At 30.2% G+C, this 22,639-nt stretch overlaps 1 protein-coding gene across 1 annotated transcript; it reads left to right on the top strand.

The window, feature by feature from the left end:
• Nucleotides 1-11,752: 11,752 nt before the first annotated feature.
• LOC121116305 (uncharacterized) lies at nucleotides 11,753-14,557 on the top strand. Its single transcript, XM_040710543.2, has 4 exons — nucleotides 11,753-11,815; nucleotides 11,880-12,036; nucleotides 12,088-12,240; nucleotides 13,662-14,557. The coding sequence occupies exons 1-4, from the start codon at nucleotides 11,786-11,788 to the stop codon at nucleotides 13,787-13,789; spliced, it is 468 nt and encodes a 155-aa protein (XP_040566477.1). The 5' UTR covers nucleotides 11,753-11,785; the 3' UTR covers nucleotides 13,790-14,557.
• The last annotated feature ends 8,082 nt before the right edge of the window (nucleotides 14,558-22,639 follow it).

Genomic DNA, 22,639 nt, shown 5'->3' with positions numbered 1-22,639 from the left:
AAATTAAACGCAACACCATCTTGAGGACTAAAATCTAAGCAGTTTTTAGATAAAATTGACAAATTTTGAAAACATATATTCTGAAGAAACTTCATCAAATGGCTTTCAAAAAAATAATAAAAACTTCAAAGCAAAATTGAATACTACATGGTGCCAAAGAAAAGAATTGACATTTAGGTAAATTTAATCAAATGATTCCCAACCTTTTTATCATTTCAAAGTCCCAAAGCGTATTTTTGTAGACAGCATCTAATTTTGGACGAATATTTTGGGTGTAGGTTATTTTTCAAATTTTTTTAAGACCTTTATTTTTAGAAAAGATAATTTTTTCGGAATTTTTGATGACTTTCAGAAAATACATATTTCTTTATGACCTTTATATCCTCATGGAACACTAGACAATGCACTGCAGATACCTGGCTTGGAATTACTGATCTAGGTAATAGAAGATATGAACTATATGTACACAGATTGTAATAATTGGACTTTTTTGATCAATTGGAGAGGAGAAAAATTGAATAATTGGAGAAAAATATTGGATCCTTGCAAATGTAATAGTAATACTGTCGAAACTATAAAAAAAAAAAGAATGTCTATCTATCCACATTTATTGAAATATCGTTTCCGATTCTCATAAAAAGTTTTTTAGAGCCCTTCTTATTTTCTCTTTTTTTTTAATTCTTATACTTCTTCCAACCCCTATTAAAAGTCACAAAAAAGGAAAACTCAATGATATTCACTACTCACATATTGAGTATAATTAGGAATACATAAAAGTTTTTTTTGGGTCGTTTCTCTCCGTCTCATTGACAAAACTAATAAAAGTCTAAATTTGAGGGTCTCACTTCTACGTCTTCTCTACTTTTTATTTTTTGTTCTTCCAATAACCTATCATTATCCTTGAATGGTACATTAAAATAAATTGCCTATAATTATGTTTGAAATGTCCATTTCTATACGCATATACATATAATATATTTCCATCTATAGAATTTAGTGGTCATTTGTGTAACGCATCATTACCCGGTGACACTATGTCATATACATTGCGTTAACATAAAATAATTTTGAATTAATTTCAAGAAAATGACAAATTAATAATTAATTTTTTACTTCCTAAATATGTACAAACACTCCAAACATTTTTGGACAATCGCCTTTTTTTTAATCTTATAGATGGGTTGAAGTACATAGAAATGTTCGTTGGTATATCGTACTTTAGAATCTTCATTTGGCTATTGAGATATAAAAGGTGTTGCATCTTACTTCAGTGCAACAGGGGGGACCATGGTCACCCACTTTAACATAATTTATAATTATCATATACAGATTCGTGAAAAAGTCTTGCACCACCTTGCATTCTGTATTTCATTTTAATCTGGAGGAAATCAAATTAACTTAGAAATTTTAGATATCAAAGATATATTTATTCAATATATAAATAGGGACATTATTAGCGAACTTGGCCCCCATTGAAATGTCACCATGAGGGGTTTGGAAGGCCGCACGTGCATGTGAGATGTCCCTGCAGATCATTTTTTTCCCCTTGCTGAGGACTTGAGGTCGACAATAACGCTGTAGCGAACACGATAGTCATTGGCTGCACGAGATGTTGTTGTCCAGCAGATTGAGGTACGTGATTAGGAGTGACCAGAATTTAAACAAAAAGTCATTAAGAAAACTCCTGCAACTCACCATGAGAAATTGTTGATGCATTTGACTCTAGAATGCCCTGTCCTCAAACCTCTTCCACCCAGCAGCCTTGAGACCAAGCTCTTAGACGATGGCCGGATCAAAGTTTGAATCTCCAGACTTTTTGTTTCCATCTTTTTCCAGAAGTGAATAATATCTCGAAAAAAAGATAAAAAAATAGCTTTTCACTAGTGTACTCAACTCAAGACAAACTGAAAAAATATTGACCCAATGTACATTAATAATTTCCTTGGTCACTTTCGACGCGTTTTTCCCAATCAGGTAGTAAAAATATTAATATATGGGGATTTTCTTACTTTGAGACCTTCATACTCCACGCAAGATAATTAACGACAGAACTGGCCCAGCACAATAATGTTAAAGAAAACGTTCGTAGTGGATAGCACAGTTTCTCTTCTCAACTACACTCCAAATTGCATACTCAAAAGTGGAACTCTGGGGAAGAAGGTAGCATTGTTACCCATTTAACCAAGTCTACAATATACGGCATCTTTTGATCCGGTTGGTTTTGATCGCTGTTGAAAGCGTTACTAATGTCATTGTCCATCAGATGCCCTCCACAAATCCTTCACATTCCTCCTCACTGTCCAACTACTGGCATTGATAGCCTTGATATGCTGCCTCATGGAGTTAGTGATCATGGCGTTCACGCCCTCTATAATCCCGATTTTCTGACGTCTACCGCTGCCAAAGGACTTCTCAAGTCTCTGACTTGAGGCCACGATCCTTTTAATCTTCTAAACAAGACTCCAGGAGCACCCTATGATCGTTATAATTTGCTCAATACTCACTTGGGTGTGGAGAAAATCAGACACACTTTGCCTCAAAATACTGACAATTGTCAATCTTTGAAAGTTTTTTGATTGTTTATTAACTGTAATAGCCCCTACTTTTAATAACACAGCCTCGTATTTTAAAATATTCACACTAAAGTAATCCAAATTGATTTAAATTTAAGTATACGATTTCATCTTTCATACTTTAGAGACAAGTAGTAAAGAATTGACGTAGCAAGTGGAAAGAAAGAAGAAGACGAGCTTCTTATTAATGAACACATGCCTTAAATTCACCAAAATTTCAATACATATTGGAAAATATATAAATAATAAATAGAAACAGACATTAATTGACGTTTGAGGAGTATATTAAAAATTTAAAGTAAAAAAAAAAAGTTTAAACGGAATCAAAATTATTTTCATAATATTTGGGGTAAAAAAAATATCAGTTTACCAACAATTATTTAAAAAAAAAAAAAAACGTACCTTATTAAGACTGATTTTTGAGAAAAATCGTATTAGTTTTTATTATTCTGTTCACCAATGAAAGATAAGTTTTTTTTCAAACTGGTGAAATGGTGCATCTTTTAGGAGCATTTGTAAGTATGCCCGTCACTATGGAGACTTTGTTGTCAAATTTTCAATATTTCATGTAAAAAAAAGTAAAAAAAAAATGTCAAAGTATTTGCTATTGAATAGAAATAAAAGTTATTCAAAGTTATAAAATACATTGTTTGAATTGTAATTACCAATTAAATTAATGTTATTACAAAAAATGAAATCTGTTTATTATTAAAAAAAGATTATACTTTTCAAATGTTCTTATAGAAGTAGACCTGGAATTTCTAGAGACCTGTAATAACCACGCTCACTTTTTATTCCCACATGAGGGGGATATAAAAGTAGTATTGGTCAAAAAAATAGAGGGAACAGGTCATACTAATTTTTCACTTCATTCCTTCAAGAGGAAAAAAATGAAAACACGCTGTGATTATTCCTTGTGTATAGAAGTTCATGAAAAAAGTTATCAAAAAATAAGTCTTTTATGAAAAAGAAAAAAGACTTCCAAAAATATGTTTCTTAACCTAATAGATCATTCATCCAGTTTTTTTTTCATAGCATTCTGTCAAAAATTCCTAATTTTAAAGGTTTGTGTAAATGTACACCTTATAAAAAATAACAAACACAGTCGTCACAAATAGGTCTTATTCCTCCTACTGTCTATACAGTTTGGTAATGACAGTGGTACTTGAAGATGTCTGATAATGGCGGTATCATACTAAATACCTCAACTTGCGACTCCACTACGCTATCATAAAAATTAGACCACCAATAATGAAACAACTCTAATTTCAGAAACACTCACCCCAAACAAAATTGTCATCCATAATATAGCAAGAATAAGAAATTTATTTTGAAAAAATATATAAAATTTATGAGGTAGACTCCACTCTTAACTGAAATTATGTGTAGAACATTGTAAAGGCCTTTCAATTGTCTATATTCACATTTTTATTTTGTATTATTATTTTAAAAAAGTACCAAAACAATTTTTTTTTCTTAGACCAATATAAAAATATTGGTATTGTGACAAAACGATTCTCAGGCTATCCTATTTGTAAAAAATAAAAGTACTGTATTAAGGAGAACCCACAATTTTGGCAAAATACTAATGATTGTATTAGTCCATAATGTGGGATTTAAAATCAGTCCCGTCCCACATCACGTCCAGCCCTGTCTCGTCCCTATTATCAGTCGTTAAAAAAGTGTCAAATTTTAAGTGTCCTCAAGAAAGCAATATTTTTAACTAATATTAAAGTAAGTTATACCAGTTTATCATTTGAATGATTAAAGTTACGTTTTTAAGTATCTTTAAAAAAAAAAGGTAACATTTTGTTTTTATTCTAAATTGAAACATTACTCAAGTTTAAGTTAACTCGATTAAAATTATGAAATATTGATTCATGATAACGTCACTTGTAAATACCTACAAAAAAAACGTCATTTTATAAATACCGTATGGTACGGCTTTTGCACCCAATTTGGACGTGTCCTTAAAATTTAGTATAGAGGTGAACGAGACGTCAAATTAAGAAACTGAAAATCCCTATTTTTATTCCCGATTCATAGGGAAAACAAAAGCATAAAAGTTCAGACTCATTTCTGATCTGTATATAAAAAGTACGTTGTAAAATGACAAAAATATGATATTAGTATTGAATTCTTTCATTTTCAAAAAATATAAACGAATACAAGTAATACTAATAGAAAATTGGCAAAAAGGAAATACAATACAAAATATGTACGTAATGCATAGTAAATAAAGGGGTAATTGAAGAACAGCAGCTATAATAACAACAAAAGCTTTGCGCCTCAATGATCAAAGGACCTCTTTCCCCCTCTCTTTTTTCCCCCTATGTGAAGCTGTTTTAAATGTTCCGATATGATGTTTATATTAGGGTGAAAGTAATACACCAACTTTGTTCAAAAACCCTAAAAAATTTTGGTACTCTTAGTTGACCTAATGAACATATCTGTGGTATGTCAACATAAAAATAATCTTGAATAAAAATCAAGAAAAAGAGAAAATATCAATTTATATTTTTTACTTTACACGGGCCAATATTTCATACACTTCTTTGAGTCAGTTATAGGCTTTGTATTTCAATTTGTGCTATGAATTTAGTTATTCAAGAATTTAGTTTTTTGTGCCAATCAATTTTGTCTATAGGAATTGCAATTTACAGTACTTTTAAGAATGTAATAATAAAAATAATTGGCTCCTAGAAATAGATAATAGTTATTCGTTGAAGAATCTCAAATATATAATTGAAACTCCATTTTTGAGAAAAATAATTCTGGCCTTGCTTTTGCGTTGACGGGCCACATCTGTATTATTGTAATGAAATATATTAAAATTTACGATGAAATTCTGGAAAAAGTCCTATAAAACTATAAAAAAAATACCTAGTGTATATGTATTTTTTTACTGAATAACTATTTAATAATAAATCTAAAATTTGATCCTATAATAGTGCTTAGATATATATCAAGTAAAAAAACACTTATTATGATGTATAAATTATGTACAACAAATAAAGTCTTCCAAGAATGAATATCAAGTATGAAGACGGCATCATAATGCATAAGCGGTATTCTTTGCTAAGGTGAAAGAACGAACTCAATTTATTGAAGGGAGGATCATTTGGGAAATAATGGGCAATAATCTCCTTCCCCCCAGAGTAGGGCACTAAAAATAGGCTGTGTAATAGATTCAAAATCATAGCTAACAACTATATCAACGAAAATGTAGCTCAATAAGAAGCACATTCAGGGCATGGAGTGGCCTACCAAGTCTCCAGCAGCTCAATTTAACATGAAATTTTAATCGTAGCTAAACTCATAAAATTAGAAAGAGAGGAAATACTTATTTCCTACACTTTATGTCTATTAATGTGACCAGTAATTAAATTCATTCCTTGTAATTTCCGTTCGAGTAAATGTATTTCCTACAAAATTCATCCCCGAATATTTCATTCCCCTTTGAAAGAGACGTCATACGATGTATGATTCTGAACTAGCAGTAAGTAGTTTTAGAGACATAAACTGAATAACTTCACGAAATATCCCTCTTCAAAATATAAATAAAATGTTCAGGGATGAATTTTGAAGGAAAGAATGTATATAGCTCGTACCAAGAGAAGGTTAAGCTTACTCTGTCAAAATTTAATAATTTGTTTGGTACTAGCCTCACCCTAGCTTATGTATATACGTTTTAATGTGTATACTTATTCATATTGTAAAGAGGAGTGGTGGCAGCATGAGTAACTCAATCAAAAGGATAAGGGAAAATATTATAATACATACATAGGAATACATAATAGGATTGAAAAGGAGCTACAACAATGGTGGAAAAAAAAGTTGCAAAAAATATAAGGAATTGATTAAATATATATCTATGTGTCTTCATTGTGCTTATTGTATCATTCTTGAGATACTGGAAAAGTATATATTTAATTAATAGAAGCTCAATCAACCCGCATAAATATGACAAATATAATTTTCACCATGAGTAAAAATATGAAATTTGTCGAAATCTTCTTATTCCTTTTAAAGCATTTAAAAAAAAATGGTAACCTGCAAGATAATAGTGAACCTTATCGATTCACTATGGAACAACCTTTTCGCCCGCTGCTAAAATCCAAAACGTTTATAAGATATTGTATAGAAAAATTAAAAAGTTAAACAGAACCAATCAATGAAAAACAAAATTTTATACGGCAAATCTCTTTAAGTTGTAATATAAGGTTTATTCCATAGTTTTAGCTATAATAGAATACAATTGAAAAATATATGAAGAAAGTATTAGCTTCTAAATACGACCCTTCATATCAAAATTAATCAATTTTTCATTCTTTAATTGTAAGGATCCATTTTAGCTCACTTTAGGTGCAATTTAAAGTGCTTCCATAGAAATTGACAAAAATTTGTCAAAGAATACAAATGGAATCCATACTGAATTTAAAAAAAATCATTCTAGCTTGCTTTAGTGTTGACGGTCTACATATGTAGACAGAAGTTATAAACAACCATACATTGTATTACGAAAAAAAACTGCGTGATGGAATGAAGTTCTCGTATACCAAAATTGACTCAGACCTTGCTTCTCGATACAATTACAATTGTAAAATATCTTTGTTTTTTCTTTTTAAAGTTTTAGTCTCCCGATGAAGACCAAGTTTTTCCTTTCAATGTGAAAATATTTGCTGGCTTTCCTACCCCTCCCCCCCCAAGAGCTGGATGAGACATTAAAATTTTAGTGCCACTACATTCCTATTTTTTTTCATAATATTATATATTATATTTTTATAATTGGTGTTCACATTATTTACATATAATGAATAACTATAATTAGTTCGAACCGAACATTACTAGGAATGAATTCATTTAATTTATGGTTATTCAAAGTATATTTCTAACATTGTTGCATTTTTTCTTCATTAACACATATTCCACTCTCTTATCAACAAGATATGGAACTTCATACATACAATGTATATGTGTCATGTCGTTACCTTCAAAGTACAATACAATCGTTCCTAGGAAAAAAAAACTTAAAAGGGCCCAAAATCAGTTCGTACTTAGCCAATTATTCTTAACAATAAAATTATTATTCTATAATTACTAGGAATAGTTATAACTTATTAAATGTTTACTTTAAGTCATGAAATCAACGCTCAGAACACTGATCAGAAGAAAATATGCAAAATAAAAAATAAAAATAGACAGCTGACAACAAAATAATAGGCAACGTCGTGATGTATGTATGTCACTGTTGAGCATCGCCCTGATTTTTATTTTTCGGTTTGGTCTGAAGTGAATGTCACGTATGGAATGATGTTTTGGTCTCAATCTATGGATCAACTTTTTTTCTGACTCAGTTATACAAGCTTTACACATACTACACTAACGGTTATTATTTACTAGTTTTTTTTACTTTTCTAATTTTGAAGGGTTAAAAGACATATTTTTAGAATTTTGCTACGTAAATATTGTATATTGTAGAACACATAATGAGCTGTCGATTGCTGAGAACAAAATTGTAATAGTCGCCAGCATGAGAAGAGGATGGACGAGAAAGACGGTGTGCAATATTTTCCATGTATAAAGATATGGTAAATCGTTTTCCTAGAAGCCTCAGTCTGCTCCTCAATGACTTTCTGGGACAATTCGGTATGGCAAAGTGCTGCTATCCCAATCCTCTTCTCTTACTTTGTGCTGATGGCGGCGACTAGGACAAGGTTTTTCTTAGCAATCTTCAGCTTATTATGTATATTGCTTATAGAAAAACTGTAAAAAAATTACTCTTAACCCCTCATAATTTGTATAATAGAGATTAGAAAATAATACCAGTTACCTGGTACAATATTTGAAACATTTTAAACTATACATAGTATGACTTCATCAACTAATTAAAAAAACTGTGAATGTAAATATTGCAGTTTTGTTCTTTGGAGTAAACTAGCAAACAGGTTACCTGATCACCCTGAAATTTATCAAATTAATAGGTAGCTTCTTCCTTTTTAATATGGTCAATCAAAATCTGCTTATTTTTCTCAATGAATTTTTAAAATAACAGTATATATTTTATTTTTTAGCTTTATTATTTTTTTTTTACAATTTAATCAAATTTTTTAATTTATTAAGAATTAAAGAATTGATTATTATAAATATAATAGACCCTCCTTTGAGTATCCAAATAATCCTTTCGAAGTCAATCTTCTATTCAAAAAGTTCTCAATAAAAATGTATTTTGAAGTATAAATCTCAATTTTTTTCAAAAGTTATTGTTCATTTTGCGATTTCAACTTTTTGTTTGACCTTGATCTCTAAATATTTAATAATCTTTAATTGTTAACATATATAATCTTTCTACAATGTATTTAAAAAATTGGCCAATAACCTTTTCTGTTTTCATGCAAACAAAAATTTGGGGCAAAAACAAAACTTTTCATCAACTTTGTTGGCAAAAGTAATAAAGCTATGAAGATTTCAAGCAACTTTTGTGTCATTCAATATTTGATTTGGGTTTTTCATATCATCAAAATGGGCTACAAACTCTAATTAGTTTATTAAAATAAAAAGAAACCATATCGGGCTAGATTCATTTAGAGCCAATTTTTCCACGAGACCTGTCCCGAAGGAAGTTTTTAATAAACTGAATTTATTTTGTCTACCAAAAAACTATAACCAGTCTAGAATTTTCAAACCAAAAACCAACACTAATCTGTGTATATACAAAATGATAATTTATCTGTCTTGGAATACTAAATAAGTGGTTTTACAAGTGCACCTTGAATTGGAATCGGTAAAAAAAGAAGTAAAAAATTAAATCATGTATATATGCAACAAAATACCAGGGGAGACTCTATATGCATTTAATTCTCAGTAATAATATCCATACTGTTGTATGTAGATACATAAATGTATTTTTGCAAAAGCCAAGCTAACCACGTGCAAGGAAACACTGTTTTATTGGACGTAAACATTTGTTGAAAATTTTGATTAGTATATTAATCAACCTATAAATTTGTAAGAGGCTAGTAAAAGCTGACTTACCTTTAAATAATTGACGATATAATTCTGCCTATGTACTAGATATGTATTCTTGATACGGAGTGATAATTGATTTTCCCTCCTTTTGTTTATAGCAGCTTGTAGCTATTCTACTTTATAATCCAATAAAAGATAAGCTCCTTTCCTGCCTAACATTATTCAAATTATCAGGGATACCAAGTACATTTTTGGTTTCTTTCTTTTCTTTAAAAAAAGTACATATGATTTACATTCCTAATGATAGCTTTAATTCTCTTCTCAATCTTAACCTCATAATACAATTGCATATTTTTTCTTTTAATTTTGTTCTAAAATATTTCCAATTAAATTTATTGAAACGACTAAAAAAGAAATAAATGCAAAAGTTTTTTCCGTTTTTTTTAAAACTTTTTATATCATGAACAAAATTGACTGATTCCCTTAAATTGAATTCCATATAGATTTTTCAAAATGGTATCTCTTTAACAGTTGTAATTTATATTCATTAATGTTGTTAGTTGTTGCTTTTTACTACTTTAAGCTATTAACAGTCCCAAACCATGGGTCCAAGGAGGGAAACTGTAAATTATAGGACGAGGTTGGCAGTAACTAGGGGTTGCCTTTGCCAATTGACTTGTATTGCCATTTTGTATTTATGCAGGCAGTTTTTACTGGTTTTGCTGTAAATTATATATTATTAAAACCAATGAATATTTCACTATCAGTTGATATAGTTTATTTAAAATTTAAAACTCACACATTTATATGAAATTTAAAATATTTCAACACTCAGAACAATGCGATCATTAACAACCAGTATTGCAATTTTCCTTGTATTGATAACTCTACTTTATTATTACATCCACTAATTAAATTTTACAAAGGTTTGCTATCGTCAAGGTCAAAAGTCCAGGTGAATATTAAAATGAATAATCGATTATAACTTAGAAACAAATTTAAGTAAATAAATCAAGCTAGTGTCATTTTCTAGATATAATATAGGCGCTTGATATCTCTTTTAATTAAAACAAGGTCGAAGGTCAAGGTCACACAAAAGCTCTAAAAAATATTCAACATTGCTTATTTATGACTAATAAGATACAACAAAAATGAATAACAATTTTTAGGTAAACAATTTTAGGCTGTGGTTTTGGCACTACTAAGTGCACATTCTAGTTTTAACCATATATTTACAGTTCACAGCAAACATTTTTCTTAGCTAGGGAAGTGCCCTAAACAGGTACATGTGAATAAGTTCCCTTAATTGAAATACTAATCTGGGATGTATAATATAGATCTCATTATATCTTTATTTTCTTACTTTCTAACTCAATTAAGTATAATTACTCTTGCAACTGTCGATGGCATTGGGAAAAGTGATACTATTTGACGGATCATATTCAAATACTGTTTTTGTGAAAACTATAGACTAATATAACCTTTAAATAAATTGAAACAATATCACACATATGTGTTTATTTTTTATTAAATTTTGGCGTGTCTTACTCAAACCAGCTACGGATAATTGTACCAAAAGTATAAGTGTTGCAAGTGTTTATCCTATTCTCTCTAATTGATGAGTGATATATATTATAATATGTTAATCTACATGAATACATCTAAAGTATATTATTCAACACATACATAGTTTAATTATTGGTAATTTTTTATGGGAGATAATTTTTATCTGAAGCATTGTCCAAATCGAACCAGTTTTTGGTGATTGAGAAGGAAACAAAAATTTTACAACTGTTCCTAATGTATCCCTTGTTAAGATAGGTATGTAGCTGATAATAATTTAATATCGGAATTAGCAACATGCAAACAAAATATTTACTTGCATAGTATATTGGAGTATCGTTAGTTTGATAAGACACATGTAGAAAAAAAAAGTTAGTGATATGATGTGTTTCAGCAAAAGTTCGAGCCCCTTCATTTTTTGATATATTTACTTTCAATGGTGAATAAATTATATGTAGAAAGTAAAATAGATTAATATTTAAAAAAAAGGGTTACGTTCTTATATCTTTTTAAAACCATCACTAATTAATAAGACTAATGGCCTTTTTTTTGGGAGGAGTAAAGGCTTCTACAATCAACAAAGGTACCCCAATATAAGCATGTTTTACTATTATTGCCGTTTTAATTATATGTGTATTTCCCTTGGAAAGGCTTAGTTCAATTTGAGGCACTGAGTAAGAATGGTTGAATGTGAAAGCGACGCAAAATCTGTGGGTGAAAAATGAATTTTATTTTATTAATATTTCTTTTCTTTTTTTCATCCCCTTTTTAAAGGATTTAGTTAAATATTTCAGTGAAGACACACTCAATGAAATCTTTGTTAATGAGCAAATCCTTACAAAAACCGACATTTTCCTCGAAGAAAAAGTAACGGGACCCTTCCGCAAATGGCATATCATAATAAGTGTCTTCATAGTTGTCTTCTCAATAAGTGAGTTTGCCCACGAACCATGCCTCAAAGTTTACTAATTTCTGTTGCAAGTGTTTTTAATTTGTAGTTTGGTAAAGATTCGCCTGCCACGAACGAAGGCAGAGATTGTTGCCGACTCAAAAAGACGTGAATTACTCAAAAAGTTTCAACAAAAGTTGGTGGAGCTAAAAAATGCGGAGTTGGACACGATGGACTATCGTAGAGGTACATATTTAAATATTTACACAGTCTGTTACTACTCAATACTAAATATGTGATGTTTTATGTAACCACATATGTGATGACTGATGATTTTACACAAACACAATCTTCAATAACAATAAAAAAAAGGAGAAATGTCTAATTAATTTTGTACAACAAAGATACAGCCAGCTTAATATTTCATTGGCATATTTTCGTCAATTATAGCCTCAGTATTTCCATTTCTGGGATAAGTTGAGATATCTAAACATTAAACATATAATTGAGAATCTAGACTTTAGTAATGAGACTTAATTACGTCCCATTATGACCCCTCAAATTTATTATATAAACTTATAATTATTTTATTGTAACGATGAATTTTTGTTGCATTGAGTGCAACTTGCAGTGCATCCAAATGATGAATTATAATAATTTTCTTATAGAAATTGACATCAATTACACACTGCAACAGCATTTTTGCCGTAGGCTAAAACTCACATTTATTATTTTTATTAAGCCGTAGAAGACGAATATGAACATAAAAAATTTCAATCCATGAAGGTTTGGCCTTTAAAGTCTTTATTTAAAAATCAACTTTTCAGGGTATAACTAAGATTCAGTACCATATTTCGACATGAAAAAACGATATATATGAAAATCAACGTAAATAATAAATTGATAAAATCATTTCGGCATTTAAAAAATGAATTATTAATTACGTTATCTTGATTATATATAGTAAATATTTATAGAACACCCAAAAAATCGAGTAAAATGAAGGCCATTACATAGATACTAATATATTTTTTATTTTTTCTTCAAATGTTTTATATCATAGCTAAACTTATAAAAGAGACCTTATTTTTCAATTTTAAAAAAATTGCCTATAAAAAAGGTTAATTTTGATTTATTTATGGTCAATTAAGTTTATAATACTTATTTAAAAATGTAAAAATAATAGGCTGGTTAAGTTGCGTGAATATAGATTACAATAATATTCCAACGAAAAAATGCATGTCATAAGAATCTATATAGTTGCATAATTTATATGTAAGGGGATTAAAACAAGTTAAAAAATGCTTAATTTATCGTTTTTTTTATGTCGAAATATGGCACTGAATCTTAGTTATTCCCTAAAAACTTGATTTCAAAAAAAGGCTTCAAAGGGCAAACCTTCATGGATTGAAAGTTTTAATGTTCATATTCGTGTTCTACGGCTTACAAAACATTAAAAAATGTGTGTTTCAGTCTACAGTCGTTCCAAGACCTTCATTTTGTTGCATAGTGTTATTCGTTGAAGAAAACAAAATATATCATCCAGGCTTGATTTTGAGAAAAGTCGTTCCAGCTTGCGTTTGTGTTATCGGGACGCATATGTAATAATTGGCACCCTCAAGTACATAAATACTTATAATAATAATAATTTTTTACTTAATGATTAGCGGTGGAGAGACTCAAACAAGAGTTAGAGGCTGACACGGCAAGCTTAAGTCCATCCGAGGCATCGATTATGAGCTTATGTGACGACACACAAATTCAAAGAGAAGGTGTTGTGGAGTCAAGTGTTTAGATTTTTCTAATTCATTAGAGTTTTTTCATTGACGTCATAATAGAAGGCGATGCCATACTGGGGTATCATAGTGGATATTTATACCACGTAAAATGGAGAAAATTTTAATACATCAAGATGAAACTTTAAGAATAAAATTAGACTTAATATCTGATATAAATACTACTCGATGACAATCTTAAACATTAATATTTTAATAAAATCAAAATAATATGTATTGAAAACCTCCATCAAATTGTTTGATTTGTACAAGTTATATATATTTTTTGATCGTTTAGGGACGAGGAAATTAAGATAATCAGAGAAAAATATCTTATTCTTTCCAATCTAGTAGTTAATTTATTGTCTACAATATGGAATTGAGTTTGCATAACGATGTAATAACATGATTTTGATACATATTAGTGTTTGATATATAATAAAAGTAGATACTAAAGGAACCGTTTAATACTATATTATTTGTTAATCCCATTTTAGCAATAGATCCCTACGAAAAAAGAGTGTATATATTATAATAAAACATGGTTATTCAGACTCTCAATATGGCCGACATCAATATTCCTGACGTCACTTGAAAACTCTCTATGTTTATGCGTATGTAAATATTTCTTATTGCACAACTTTTTTTTCTTATGTTTGTAGATAAATAAGTTTTCATATTATAAATGAAATTTGCATAAATATATTTATCTGTTTTGCATATTTTCAAAAATATATTATATATAATGTATCTGTGTATGTTTGCAATATAACTCTATAAATTTAAAATATTCACTAAAAAATTATTTATTTTTCACCTTTTTTCTTATTTGACAAAATAAAATACCTTTTTTATAATAAGGCTTCAATTTTTATGTCTTTATATAAGAATGATATTCGTTTAATGCGGCATGAGCGTTTGTAAGGGATATTAGTTTAAAAAACAAAACAAATAATGGCACTGCCTTGCAGCAAAATAATACCGCTCCCTAAATGATAATACTATTAAATGTAAAATTAAGTATTTTATTCGCATAATTATCGATGTAGGCCCCCTTGGCAGCCATAACAGCTTCCCGGCGGCCACGGAAGGCTTTATACCCATTGTGGATGTAGTCCTCAGAGATGATATGCCAGTGCTGGTTGGCAATGTCTTTAAGGTTGTATTTGGGTGAAGGACATTCAACCAATAAGTGAAGTCCATTGGTTTGGTATCTGGGTAGTATTGGGCAACATTTACTTTGGCTAGAAAGGCAAGGTGTCCTCCCAACCTTTCTTGGCCTTTTTGGACGTATGTGCTGGAGCACCATCCTGCTGTAACACCACGTATATGTTGACAGTTTGCCTGAAGATCCTCAACTGCTTTTCAATCTTCGTTAGTTTCTTGACAGCATCCAAAAGTGTGTGGAGATAAATTGTTTTGTCACGTTCGGATGGCATTTTCTCAGCTTCTAAGACACTTTGCAAGATCTAGTTTTTCTAGTTTATTTTTAGTATTTGACTGAAACAGTTTTCCATATTCAAAAAAATCTTGATTTATGTAGCAAAATCGAAATGTAAAGATTTTTTTGCTGCACCCGTTAGAAAAAACTAATTGAACCAACAAACTGCCACACCGCCTTAAGTATGTTCATACTTAATTGTACTTCATTGATTTCTAAATGTTACATTGACGAAAGACCAATAGTTCCATTATAAAAACTGTTTCATAGATAGATTACAATATTAATAGAATAATTAATTTGACGGTGAATTGAAAAAACAAAACAAAAAAAACCTCTCAGTTACATCGTTGAGATGTTTGGTTATTCTCCTAGGAGACTAAAATACCCTGTAATATCTTGGATGTATTATATTTTTGCTTTACCTTCTATGTAGACTCTTAATTTATAATCTACATACTGTATTTCATCATTCATTAGTAACTTAGTTATTAACAAATACTAAAATTAATTATTCCAAAGTATATTTCCTATACCTACAATATTATTATTTATCGCTTCAAAGGATCAATATAAGATTGCAAAGGAGTTAAAGATTACATATTCTACTTAGAACATATCATGGTTGATACTATACATATACATAGATGTTTATTTTTAACAAAAAATATGTCTTTCAAGTAAATAAATAAACAAATATCAAGGTATAGGAAACAAATTATCAAATATCTTAGCATTATTAACATCATACCACAAATTGGAATATGAAACTATTATAAATATAATCATTGATATCCAGACATGGAGATTGATGGTAATGGTTTGGTTGTTAATTTACAAATTATAATATTATATTCGTTATTAAAACTTTGGAATTCAACATTACATTTCTTAGTGTTGAAAATCTCATATAATAAGTAAACGTTGTCCGTTTTCCCAAAATATAGACCTCTCCTTTTTACAACTTTTTCTATATGTATTGGAATTGGAACCTGATAGTATCTTGTAGATTATAATATTTTTTTAGTTTTACTTAGAATAACTTCTACGTTGAAAGCATTTGAAGAATTGGGACTGGTTTTAAAGACCCAGTCAGTTTTGTTGTCCTGACTTTCTGGCTTTTCTCTACTTTTAAAGTGCAAAATTGTACTACTGAGTTACATCGGGACAACAAAGCAGTGACAGTACTATTTTCTTTACTATATTGGCAGAATGAGCATGTTTAGCTTCTTCCTTCATTGTACCCCCATTGTTCCTGAATAGGAATTATGTTGCAATTTGACAATATACATTAGATAACTATGTTGCATATAGTCAACACATTTATAAATATATACCATACTGTCTACATTATTTAGTATTTTATTTTCCATTTATTTTTGATTAAGTATGTATTCTATCACTGTTGTCAATTTTTTTTGTATGACTTACCACATTGGCGATCTTTTCATTATTCCACTAACATAAAAGTGTGTACTGTATTTTTTTTGTCAGCTGTAAATTTTTCTACTATTCATCTCCCATACTAGCTCTTAAAATATGGATTGGTTAAATCTGAATGAAAAGTTGTTACGCCGTATAATTTTTTCCAAGAATTAAGAAAAAAAAGTTTAACAGTTGGAAAAAACTGGCCAACAACCATTCTATTTTGTTTTCTGTCTTTAGAAAATGGTTGACACATACAATAAAGATCACATAAATGGAATGAATAGTTCTATAACTTCCTAAGAAATTTGCGATGTATCTTTATCATTAAATTAAAAATAGTCCATCAGTTGTGGAAGATGACGTAATTGACAAAAAACATTATAATAATTTTGAGTCTTATTTCTATTTATATTTCAAAGAAAGGTTGAGAGAGTCAATCAAAATTCCTGTGGAATATCAAATAGAAAAATAATAATAATAGCTACATAGAGGAATCTCAACGTAGCATTATCAAAAGAACCATGACGCTGTGAATTGTGTATAAGAATATATTTTAAATCTTTTTAGCATTGACTGAGTCTTATCTTTGTTCATTCTTAAACCCTTAACGGATGGATCTATTTTTAATGCCCATGTTAATTGCATTAGGGAAACAAGTTCTAAAAAATAAAGTATATTTTTTTGTAAAACATATTTGAATTTTTGTTGAGAGGAGGAGGAGTCATAGCTGGTGATCAATTTGCTACGAGAAAAGAATCATTACAAATTCGAAAACCCCTGATTTAGTGAATGGATCGATCCTCTGAGAAAGCTACATTTAAAAAATATCTATGAGTCCGTTTCGTTCATCCCCGCCGAAGTAATCATAATCAATTATTCAAATCGATCAAAAAGTTCCTGAAGTTTATGAACTCCCTTCGTAGCCCGAGCCTAATATTATTTGTCACATTGACAAATGGAGAACTAACTATTTTCCCTTCAACCTTTTTTTTTTTTTTTTTTTTTTTTTTTCTTCAGATAATTCGAATCCTGGTCGGAGCTTGCTAAAATTATCAGTGATTTATATGCCTTAATGTTTCATTTAAAGAAAGATATTACGTCTGCTGCAAACAGAAGTAAACATTGAAACGATCATTGACTTGTAGATTCCATTAAGGGGGTCAATCAATTAAGCAGAGATGGGATTTTTACAGAGTGTGAGAAGATGGCTGTAGCATGACTCATGATATTACTGAATTAAACCCCTTGTTAACATCAGTTGATAATTATAGGATTTTGGAAGGAGAAAATAAACTACTGAAAGACGAGATCAACTTTATACAAATAAATTGACATTATTATTTTATAATGCATTTTAAATACATTGAAGGTAAGTGGGAATTCTTCTTTCAGAACGATCACCACGATCTATGAAAAACACACAAAAAAAAAATAGTACCCGGACTTTAATATCTCAATTGTATTTTTCTGTACAAAAATCTAACCACTACAAATAAACTATTAGTGTAGATCAGATATCTCCAAGCAGTATCTGCACTAAGTAGGAATCTTTTTAAACCTGGACATTGGTACACCCTAAAATCTAATTTCACCGGATTAAAAAAGATCTATGGACCCAAGGTCTTTCTTTTATGAATTCAGAAAGATCCACTTCTGATCATTACTTCTTGAAAATAAAATAAATTGTTTTAGTTTCCCAATTCTTTGAACCTTCCATCCTTTCTTCAGGTAAGTAAGTGGTAAATTTTTACAATTTCTCAATATTGAAATGATTTAAGTAATTAAGAATATGAATTAGCTTCAAAATTACACCATAACAATTTGGGGCTAAGTTCCAAAAAGTTTTACGTGTCTCATGGCGGAATGAAAATACCAATAAGACTACAAACTAGTAAAATATATTTTTTTATGTAAACCTTTCTTTTGACACGTGATCAAACACGTGTTGTTTTTTATTGTTTTTTTTGCGTTAAGATTTTTTTTATGTCCTTGCGTGAGGGCTTACAAAATATTGCCGTGTTTGAATTAGCTTTGAAGAAACAGGGCTTTTTTATATAAAAAATACTAGTATAAGCAACAAAAAGGTAGAGGGGGGAGGAAAGTAAAAATAATTTATATGTCTGTGCTTACAAGCTTTAATTAGTAGAATAAAAAATATATAAACTAAAAATAAATCCCTAACTATCAAAGTTTTCTTCTTTCTTAACATGCTATTAATTTGCTTTAATTACGAGTATGTTATATCTTGAAGAACATTAAATTCAGAAACGAATTTTCGTGTATATCAAATAGGTGAAGTATTTTCAAATCCTTTTAAAAAGGGAACTTTTTATTCAAAAAAAATTATCAAAATTTTATCAATTGATAAAGATAAAAGATATCAATGGATTTATGTTTTATAAAAAGATTAATCATCATCATATTCAATGTTAGTATCATTTACAAAACTTTTCTGTTGTAAAATGCTATTTATTTATAATAATCATGTTATGTGATTTTTAAACAGACTCTAGCAGTTTAATCAAATTTTCAAATTTTAATATATTTAATCATATTTAAAAACAAGGGGGACATGGTTGTTCGACGATAAAACAGTTACTCATGTTACAAATAAACACTTCTGATATATTTGAAAATATGAATAACTATCCAGGGAGCGGGGATCAAATTGTTGCCTACTTTAAACCTTGATAACTTGAAGACGACATAATCAAAAAAAAATCCGGTTACCAAATAGGAAAGCTATTCTTGTCAGCTGACGATACGTAGTTCAGTTAGCATCCTGCCGTCATCATATGAGGAGATAAAGAGCTATAAGTGGAACGAGGAGCTTTCGAGGTCCGCCGTAGTCATGGCATTGGTTAATAATGGAGGTGAAATCTCCAATTCAACGATTGCTTCAACCTTAGGAGTGAATTTATGGACAGTTCAGCGTATCCGTAAGAAGCTAGAGGACACCTGGAATGTTGATGGCATCATAAAGAGGGCACCCAAGGAGGAGGGCGCCGACAGGAAGGTCAGGGACACCGACTTTGTCGACAAGGTGAAGAAGATGGTTGAGAATGCCCCTACCAGGTCCATGAAGGCCATGGCGAGGGATCTGGGCTGCCATGAGAAAACAATAAGGTACTGTGTATCTGAGGATTTAAGTTGCAGGAGCTACAAGATGCAGGTGGGCCAGATCTTGACCCAGAAGGCAAAAGACAACAGGGCGATGAAGTCAACAAAATTGTGAAGGTCATGTTATGCCTCCTTATATGTTTGAAAAGGGTCTAAAGGTCAATACAGAGGTCTACCTGGATGTTATGGAGAAGGTGGTTCTGCCCTGGATCCAAGGGGTGGCCGGAGACAGGCCCTGGATTTGGCAACAGGACTCAGCACCCTGCATGTGTCCAAAATCTCCATGCACTGGTTAATCGAGAACTGTTATGACGTCGTAACCAAGGATTTGTGGCCTCCTAGCTCTCCCGACCTTAATCCATTGGACTATTTTGTCTGGGGCTATGTCGAGAGACATACCAACAGACATCCCCATAGCACCAAGGCCCGCCTGATAGAGTCCATCAAGGAGGTATTCGGCAACATGGACAATGAGATGTTCAGAAGAGCCTGCGGCCGGTTCAGAGGCCGTATTTAGGCTTTTATTGATGCCAACGGTGATTATATCGAATGAATGGCTACTCTATACCTATATGCTCATCATAGTTTTGATTTTCAATAAAAAAGTTAAAAAATGTATATTTTGTGTTGTTTTTTGTAGAAAAATATTTTGGGGACAATTTTATCCCCACTCCCTGTAGTTACTTCCACCAACAAAGCTGATCTTTTTTCTCAGTTTGCTTATAATCAAGATTACGGATAAAGTTACAAATCGGTTTTTGAAACCTTGTAAGAAAGTTATACAAGAATATGTTAGCAGTAAGAGGGCATACAATTTTGTGTAGTCACAGGAAATGTTAAAATGCAAGACCGACAATCACATTTGAACAAATTCATATATAACTCTAATGTGTGTCAAATTATTTTATGCGGAGGTTAACGAGTGCTTTTACCGAGTACGTATTCTTATTCGTATACACATTAATTTATTCCATAAGATTATGAAGTGTTTGCATGTAACGACATCGTTCTGGGAGGAAAACATAATCAATTTCCTTAGAAATATGAATCCTTGATACAATATCAGGTGAATTATTTTTCTTGTTTAAGACATTTTATGTATCAAAAATAGCCCCTCATCGTTAGTCTCTATCCTTTATGGACACACAATCTTGTTGCTAAACTTAATACTTAGATTTTATCTCCTCAAGAATAAAAAAATAATGATATTAGCTTTAGAAAATAAATTAACAACAATGTTCCAGTTGCCAACAGCAATAAAACACACACTAAAAAATTCTTAGAACGTACAATTCTGTTTATATTATAAGATATAAAGCTTATTACATTTTTTTGATGAATAAAAATGTACGAAGAAATCTTTTTTTTTTCGTTTTTCTCTTGCATTTGTATGGCTTTTCTAGCCTGATTTTCTTTAAAAAAGTCACCAAAACTCCCATCCTCCCAGAACTCTGAGTAATTAATGAGATTGAAAACAATGTACGGAATTTTATTACTACAAAAAAAAAAGAATTTAAACACAGAGAAATGTATAAGGAAAACAGAATTGACTGGGGATAATTCTCTCTCATTTTCTCCTTGTGACAAGAGAAGGTCATAAATATATCTACACATCTCTTTTTTCTTGAACACATCTAAGCACCATTTCTTCTTCTTCTTTTTGTTATTATTAGTAAAAAAGGCAGTAGTAGAAAGTTACATTATTATTTTATCTTCATTCAAAAAGTTCATCATGTCTCTTCTCTGTGTGTGAGTCTAAAGACTGATAATCCTAAGATTTATTTAATTTATGTAACTTGGAAAATATATTATATGTATGAGTGTACCATACTGTACAGTAAACCCTTGGATTACAATCCAAATAATCCATGTGGGAGAAGTGCTCGTGAGCGATCATTAACGAATAAATCCTTATTTAAAAAAGGAAAAAGTTAGAATATGAATAATTTAGATGTTTCCTGGTTACATAGGTATTATTATTTCAGTTTAAAATTTTCTAGATACTTTTTGCCAAGTGTTAAGTACAAAGTTATAAAAGTTGATATTGATTTTTTTAGGACTATACTGATCATATATATAGAATAATATTTTGGGAGCCTAAAGTTGATATACTTACTAAATAAAATGGAGAAAGTCCCAAGTCCTTAAGAAATTTCATCAAATGAAAAAGAAATAAATAACACCTGCATTAAATGTATTCCATGATACACATTGTTTTTTTTTAATATAATCCAATAAATAGGTAGCGAAAAATTCCATTAAAATGGCTAAATTGTTACTATTAACTTTGTCTCAGAACGATTAGTGATGCTAAAAGTAAGATAATTGAGGGAAAATATCTTATCTTTACATAATTATTTTTCATTTTATATCCAACCAACTCAATTCAAGTATAAAAAAGTCACTTGACTTATAACATTTAAAAAAAAATTTAATTATCGTCTACACCAATGGTTTCGATGTGGGGTACACGTAACCCTTCGGAGCCACTCCAGGAGTACTTGAGATTTTTGAAATTTTATTAATTCAAAAGTCGTCTGCCCACAACTCTAGAATATAACTCTCCCGCCATCATTTGGAGAAAAAGAAAGATAAGCAATAGAAGAAGAGTGAGTAAAGTTGAATAAAACAGACAGTTTGGACACTGTACTTTACACATTATTTTCAACTAAAGTTAATTTCCAATAGATAGAAAGTATTTGTGTGAAAAATATATTCTAAGTGGTTCATCACGGAAAAAAGGTTGAGAATCACTGGTCTTCGCATTGGAAATAATGCAATGTGTTGAACACATACTATATTAGAGTCTGATTTATGAGTATAACGACGTCAGATATGTAGATTTTTTATACACAATAGAGGTGTAAGTCCTTTTATTTGT

The sequence above is a fragment of the Lepeophtheirus salmonis genome, chromosome 4, assembly GCF_016086655.4.
Source record: "Lepeophtheirus salmonis chromosome 4, UVic_Lsal_1.4, whole genome shotgun sequence".
Taxonomy (NCBI): domain Eukaryota; kingdom Metazoa; phylum Arthropoda; class Copepoda; order Siphonostomatoida; family Caligidae; genus Lepeophtheirus; species Lepeophtheirus salmonis.
Note: the sequence above shows the minus strand (reverse complement) of the source record. Positions and strands in the feature narration are given on the sequence as shown.

What these genes read in the sequence shown, in the direction of transcription:
- LOC121116305 (XM_040710543.2), top strand. Translation starts at nt 11,786, where the DNA reads ATGGTTGAATGTGAAAGCGACGCAAAATCT. An exon ending in GTGAAAGCGACGCAAAATCT is followed by an intron (nt 11,816 to 11,879) that starts GTGGGTGAAAAA and finishes CCCTTTTTAAAG; the next exon opens with GATTTAGTTAAATATTTCAG. An exon ending in CATAGTTGTCTTCTCAATAA is followed by an intron (nt 12,037 to 12,087) that starts GTGAGTTTGCCC and finishes TTCTGTTGCAAG; the next exon opens with TGTTTTTAATTTGTAGTTTG.